The 7700-nt window shown below is 26.8% G+C and overlaps 1 protein-coding gene across 1 annotated transcript; it reads right to left on the bottom strand.

Annotated features, from left to right (window-relative positions):
* Positions 1 to 6812: 6812 nt before the first annotated feature.
* Positions 6813 to 7416, bottom strand: LOC105635487 (mediator of RNA polymerase II transcription subunit, putative (DUF3511)). The gene has a single exon (XM_012218559.4). The coding sequence runs from the start codon at positions 7323 to 7325 to the stop codon at positions 7071 to 7073; it is 255 nt and encodes an 84-aa protein (XP_012073949.1). The 5' UTR covers positions 7326 to 7416; the 3' UTR covers positions 6813 to 7070.
* Between the last annotated feature and the right edge of the window lie 284 nt (positions 7417 to 7700).

Here is a 7700-nt window from a genome sequence, read left to right as displayed (position 1 = left end):
TCATAACACATGAATCCATTTTACTCCATTGAAGACAAGCTATTAGGATTTGACACGATCTTGTCAGTATTGGAAAAAGGCTTTTAGAGAAATAATTTTACAAGCTATTTCCAAAATGGTTTAGGACTTTTATTTTTAGAGTTATTCCTAATTGACTTGAGTTATAAGGTAGATTTAGAGGAAGCAGCTCTATGATTGTGAGCATTGTAGTGGAGATTATTTGGTTTTTACCCAGTGAAGAAAAAAGGCATTAGAGGAAGTACTTTCACCTGTTGATGTGATGGCTTTTGCCCAAGATTGACAATTGGGTTGAAAGTAGTCTAAGGAATCTAAATATTCGCTATATAAAATAAAATAGAGAATGAAATCTCAATTCCTATTCAATCGTTCGCTAGTATAAGTAAGCTGTTCTTATTTCCATTAAATTTCAATCTATATTTTATTCTGTGTATCGAATGTCGTTCAATTAATTGAAAAAAAAAAAAAAAAAATCATGATTCGTATTCTAGAAACGGAACTGGTTGAAACTGAAATCTTAAAAATTCAGGTATCAGGTGATTGTGTTGCTATACTTAACCCAATGGTACAAATAGGTTAGCAATACGAAAGGCAAACTTTTATTTTATTTTTAAAGTCTAAATGACTAAAAAAGGCCTGAATTTTGACTTTTTGCAATTTTAATCAATTCTGATAACTTTGAGTGAATTTATTTTTTCGTCCTGAAGTTTTATTAAAATAATTAAGTAGTCTTTATAGTTTAGTCAAATATCTAATGCATACCTGACATTTGATTTCTTCGTACTAAATAGTCTTTCTATCTAATTTTTTGAGTTTTGCGGTTAAATCATAAAAAAAGACTTTAATACCCTTGCTGTTACAAAAGGACACGGAAACCTTTTTGTTAACCCTGCTATCATCTTCTGCAACAACCTGTGAGTTGGGATGGAAGTGAGTTAGGGTATCCGATCTACTTCAATCTATTTAATAAAGGTATAAATAGTTATAAATGAGTTATAGACGGATATGGGTAGTTAAATTACTTCCCGGCAATAGATACGGATATTAAACTCTGAGTACTTGCTATCCATTGTCCGCTGTAATAAACGGTTTTAAATATGGATACTTACGGATATTCTATCCATTTATTAGTAAAAATACATTTTAAATAAGTTCGGATTTGAATAGTTTAAAAATGTACGAATACCCTACTCATTTAAAAAGTATTTTAAACTGGTTTAAATAGATACGGATAATGAAATTTTAAACGGATTCGAACAAGGGTACTCAAATGAGTATTTAAACAGATTTAGAATGGTACTGATACTAAAATCTTAAACGGATATAGTTACGGATAGTTCAAAATTCGCCGGTATTTCCTACTTCTATCCCTACCTATAAGCGTTCTAATATTGCAGGATTCTTTTTCTCCTACAGTCACGCCATTCCCAATGGAAGAATAGAACAGGTGGCTATCATGCGAGGGGTGCCATTTAAGGGCCATAAAACATACATGGGTGCTCATTTAGGAAGACAGGTCACGGAACAAGGTGTTAAAGGATACTGATTTTGGTGCGACTGTTTATATGGGTCTAGAACTTTGCATGTTGCTAATGAATGCTTTAGTTTCTCTCTGGAATTGGTTGATGATGAGGAGGCGGAGCAATTGTTTATGGCTTTTGGAGTTTTTGAGTAGCGTTGTTCTAAAGGGAGGCAAGCAGTAAGGAGGGCAAAGAGGACATTTGTGGCTGTGAATTTATCCATCTACAAAGTTGCTAATGTTACCGTTAGTGGGATCCACATTTTGATACATCAGCACCTCATCACCAGACCACGTCAGTAAAAAAGATATTATGGCGATTTAGCCTTTTCTAAATTAGATACAAATTACAAATTTCCTAAATTTAGTATGGCCGAAATCAAATATGAATTTTCATATGTTATAATTTTTTTAGCAGAAATTAAACTGGAAAATTAGAGAAAAATGTATACAGATACGAATAAAGATTAACATATTTCTATATTTTTATACATAAAATCTAATAATAAATTACCTATATAAAAAATAAAAAGACAGAATTTTAATTTGAAATATTCAATTGAGTTGACGAAGCATAATAGATGTGCTCATAAGCAATTGCTCGCTCCATCTAATGGCTCTGAATCCAGGCATGACCACGGTTTTAAAATCCCCAATTTCAGTCTTAAAACCCCTGGTTTTGGTTTCAAAAAAGGTGAAACCAGAACCGAACCGCTTTTAAACTGTTTTAAAACTGCTGGTTCCGATTCAGTTCTAGTTTGGAACAGAATTTAGATAATTTTTTTTAACTTTTAATTTTTTTAGCTAAATAAGAAACTTAATAACAAATATAGTATTAAATTAAAAAAAAGACAAAGAACAAATTAATAGTTTGAAAATTTATTAAAAAATATAACTACAAAAAACATAGATTTAAAATTCTTTATTAGTAAATTTAAATTGAGACATGTTAAAAGATAGACTTGTACTTAATTTATATTAGGAGAAAAGAAATGATAGGAGAAATTCTATGGAGTTTAGAGAAAAAGAATTGATATTGTCCAAAAAAGGGAAAATTATTAATGTATTTATAGTTAACACATAAATTTTTATTCATAAAAGTACTCTTCAAATTTTCCCTTTTTTACTTTTATGACGGATAAAAATGTCCTTTAATTTTATTTAACAATTAACAAAAAATATCATAATATTAATTTTTTTATTCCAAAATATATCCTTCAAGTAGCTGTTTTTTTAGTGTTATAAAGGAGCAAAACGTCTTTCTATCTAAATTAAGAGTTAAAAAAATTACAATATAAATTTTTTATTCAAAAATACCTTCAAATTGCCGTTTTTTTACCATTGTAAGGGAGACAAATGTCTTTTTATTTTATTTAAGACTCAAAAGTTAATAAATCTTAAATAAATATTGTTTAATTTATATGTAAAAAATATATATTATAAAGGGTAAAAGATTTAAATGAGAAACAATTTTTTTTCTCTTTTCCAACTTATAATTTATAACTTATACTTATATTAATAAATTTTAAGGTGATGGTAAAGTTACTTTATTTAATGATAAAAAAATAAAATTAATTTAATAATTAAAAATTATGTGTGAAGTGTGATATTTTTTTTCTTTTTTTAACAGTTTTAAACCGTAAACCGTCGGCTTTTATTTTCAAATATAAGGAATCACAACCGAACCTTAAACCGCCAGTTTAGATTACTGTTTGAAACCTTAAATCATTGACCACGGTTCGATTTCAATTTTGATTGATTCGATTTTGATTTGGAATCAAACCATAATTATGCCTATATGAATGACTCTATTGATGACTATTTATAGCAACTATTTTAACTTCATGATCTTTTTGCAGATATGATATAATCACTTTTAAATTTTTTTCATTCTATAAAAAAAAGAGATATGCATATCTTTCTTCATGATTATCTTAATAATAAAATGCCATAAACAAATAACAAAATACCAGATATCATGATTGGGTTGGACAAGGAAAGGTAATTGCTATATATAAATTGTAGAAAGGTGTACTGAATTGCTTTTCCGTGTGTAAAGGCTTTTTACTTTATCATTTGTGGCATTGTCTAATCTAATGGCAATAATTTATAACTTGGTGCCCTTCAATGGCCCAATTTAGATTTTAGGTGTTTTGTTTGTTCGCAAATATGTTAACGTTGTACTATAAGATGATTAGCAAAACATCCTTCGCACTCTTTTTTTCCTTTTTTTTTTAATATTAAAAAGAGAATTCGAACATAAATATATTATCCAATTTAATAATATTATAATTTGAATTGATTTAATTATACAAATTTAATGTTAATAATATTATTCAGTTTGATTTTTTTAATATGATTTGAAGTTAGTTTTAGACTCCATGAAAGATTATATAATTAGATAATTTAATAATTTTAAAATTCGAATTAAAATAAAGTAAAATAAATTTAAACTATCAGAATGTTTTGAGAGTTAAACCAAATGAAATAATTATGAAATCAATACCTAATGGTAGAGTGAGGACCCCTCTAATCTTAATCTTTTATAGTTAGAAGAAGTGGAACCTTTTCATTCGTATTTTCTTTAAAGGGCAACCTTTCACTATCAAAAAGGGAAAGGACAACGGACATTAAGAGAGTAGGTAAGTGATTAATTATCAAGATTGATTAAAGAAAGTACTGTTTCTTTATATGACAATGATACTAACTAGTGGCGAGCAAACTTTGGAAAAAATAAAAAACCCAACCGAACTAAATTATTTTGTTTTTTGGTTCGATTATTTAGTTTTTGATTTTCAATTTGAGTTCGAAATTTTCTATAATTTCGATTTTCGGTCTTTAGATCGATTATTAAAATATTTATTTTCTGAATAAAAATTGAACTGTTTATTTGAATTAATACCTATTAAATTGAACGGACTAATTTGATTTAATTGCAAAGAAAATATAGCATTTAGTTGATGCGGTTCAGTTTGGTGAAACTGAATGACGGGTGGCCTCAATAGTGATATAAAAGTATGCCAATGACGGGTGGCCTCAATAGTGATATCTTAACGAACTAAGTCCTCTTGTTTAATCTGTGGTTCCTTCTCCCCTTGTATTTAATGTACTTGTTGGTTAAATATTTGGAGTATATACCATCACCAATGGTATATATATTAGGTAAGCTTTTAATTATATAAGGGTATTTAGGTCTCATTTGGTTAAAAATATCTCTCGAAAAATAGAATTGATAATATAAACTAAACCAAAACATTTTTTATATTTCTTGAAAAACTTCTCGAAAAATTAAATTTTCTTAATTTACTTATTCTCAACCAAATAATATTTTGATTACTTTAACAATTGGTTTTGGGGTTGAGAACTATTTGATAGTTTTTATTTTCTCAAAAATGGATGAATTATTATTTAATTATTTTGATTTAATAAAATTTATCTTAAAAGCTTTATTTTTATAGATCAATTAGATAGTCCATCTATTTTATTGTTATGTAATCAGACAGTCTTTTTTTTTTTTTTTTTTTTTGTCCTTAATAAAATTTTAAGTTTCTTTATATATTATAGCCATTAATATTGAGTTTTTTTTATTTTATCTTAAAAATTAATTAATAATCTTAATTCAATATATAAAAAATCATTAAAATAACAAGTCATTTATATGTTTAAATTAAATTATTAGGTAAAATTCGGGATAAAACATTATTTCTTTCCGTAAGAGCAAAATCAGAAAAATTGTTGTATTTAATTTTTTTTAGTTGACTAATTAAATAATCAACAAAATCTTAATATAATGATTATTTAGTTGAAAGGCAATAAAATGATAGCCTAACCCCTTAATCATTATCTCCAATTGAAATAATTTAAATAAAAATTTTAGTCAGTAAAAGATAATTTATTTAAATTAAAAAGTATTTTATTATAATTTGATTAATTTAATTTTTTTACGACTGAATAAAAATATTAATAAAAAGATTTAAGCAAATCATTCAAGAACTTCGACGGAAGTAATTAATAGTTGAATAAATTACCCTTTCACTCTAGTAATTAATTAAGAGAGATACGTTTAGAATAGATATCTAATATTCATTTTGTTTTCAAATGTTGTCACATTTTGGTATTTCATATCTTTTAAGAAGATGATTCGATTTTTTTAAGTTATACAGACTCCGTTCCATAATACTTGTCACATTTCAGAAAATAGTTATCTAGTAAAGATTAAATCCAAGAGCTCTTTTCACATGTCCGGCCTGCATTGCTAAATGAGCACGCGTGGAATGGATAAAGTATTTAAATTAAATAATTGGCTTATTTGTTTAGAATAAATAATTGGCTTATTAATTCACTTGGAATTTGCACAACTTCTTCTACATCCATGAAAAAACAAATCACAGCTTTTTTTTTTCATTATTCCATCTTTGGATGGACGAATATATAATTTAACTCCTGATATTTAAGGAAAAAAAGAATTATGATATTTTAAATTTTAAAATCAATGTACTCTGAATTTCACTTTAGTAATAATCTCACACTTCTTTACGTTAAAAATAATAATTTTTAAGGTTTTTGTCATTTGTAAACAACATATTAATTTGACACGTGGTTAATATAACTTCTGAAATAATAATTTTTATATTTTTAACTATATAATAAGTGTTTAATCTATTTAATTTTATAATTAAGTGGAAGTGTTCAACAGAGTAAACACAAAAGTTTGGGGTGGCCATAAAATTTTTCCGTGAAAAATATATGGACAGTGAATTTATGTATTGAGGTTCTTTTTATATTTTTTTAGATATTGAAACGGGAAATTATAGTTGTTGAGATTCCAACCATCATGAATTTTATTTTCACCATACTAAGGCGTTGATTTAGATATCATTTAATCAAATGGGGCAAAGCATCTCCATTTCTGTCTTTATTATCACACAATTTACAAGATCCAAATTTTGAGAAAGAAAGCAAATTTAAAGAAAATTGAAATTGCATGATTCTGTAGCTTTGATGGATTATACATATATACCCTTTGATTTATTTAATTCTTGCTCGAATTAAATAATGAAAAATTATAATATATGTGGTTCTTTCAAAAGAAAGATTAATAATTAAAATTCATAAATTAATTATTTTTTTAGAAAATGGATTTGATTACTATTATTAATTAAAATATTTTCTGAAATATTAAATGGGATGGAAAGGAACAAATATAAAACTAACTAGGAAAATTATATAAGTACAATTAATGAAGGCAAAAAGAGATAAATTAAAGAAGACAAAATTGAAAAGAAAAAATCATATCATCTTTTCTTTTCTGCATCCAAGAGACATACATGCAAATCACTCAACTTGCATGATGCATGCATAGCATGCATGATCCATAACAGAAAGATCACAAAATTAAAACAAAAAGAAAAGAAAAGAAAATCCCCAATTTCTCCTCTCTGAGAGAAAAACAAAATTCTCTCTCTTTGATCTCCAAAGCACAAAAACCATAAATATGTACTCCATATTATATATATGTATAATATTAACTTAATCACATACCATAACGAACATCAGTATTAAATTTGTTCTTGATCCACTTGAAGCTGCTCCTTACACTGGATTTGAGCTTCCCTTCCACTGTAAACACGTTATAAGAAGCTATCCTCTTCTTTCTTTTTAGCTCCGGATCGTTGGATGATGCAAACCCATTTCCTTTATGGTACGGCCCGTTGAAGCTATATGAATTCGACCCGAACTCGCCGGAGAAAGATGATGAGTATTCTGGGTACGACTTGCTCTTCTCCATTTCTGAATTTGATCGCTAAAATAAAGCTTAATGAGTTGAAAACTTCTTGTTTGTTGCTTACCTAATTGACAAGTTTTTATTGCTCTATTTATAATATGGATACGTATATATACTCTATCGGAACATTGGAAATGTTATGTTCACATGCACGTCAATATAATTAGATTAGACAATTAATGGATGGTGCTCATTTTTTGGCACCATACATTTTTTTTTTTTTTTGAATCAAACCGGTGTTATCGGCTTGTTAATTGATTTTTCGGTTTGATTATTTAATTGAATTACATGTCTTAAAGTAAGTTATTATTAATTTTTATAACTAAAAAAAATTAAATGTAAAATGCAAAAAAAGAAGGATCAACTATTTTTATTGTT

The sequence above is a fragment of the Jatropha curcas genome, chromosome 9, assembly GCF_041381405.1.
Source record: "Jatropha curcas cultivar XTBG-Jc1 chromosome 9, XTBG_Jcur_1.0, whole genome shotgun sequence".
NCBI classification, from domain to species: Eukaryota; Viridiplantae; Streptophyta; class Magnoliopsida; order Malpighiales; family Euphorbiaceae; genus Jatropha; species Jatropha curcas.
This window is presented reverse-complemented; position numbering and strand designations above follow the sequence as displayed.

Coding starts and splice junctions, on each gene's coding strand:
- LOC105635487 (XM_012218559.4), bottom strand. CDS start 7,325: ATGGAGAAGAGCAAGTCGTACCCAGAATACTCATCATCTTTCTCCGGC.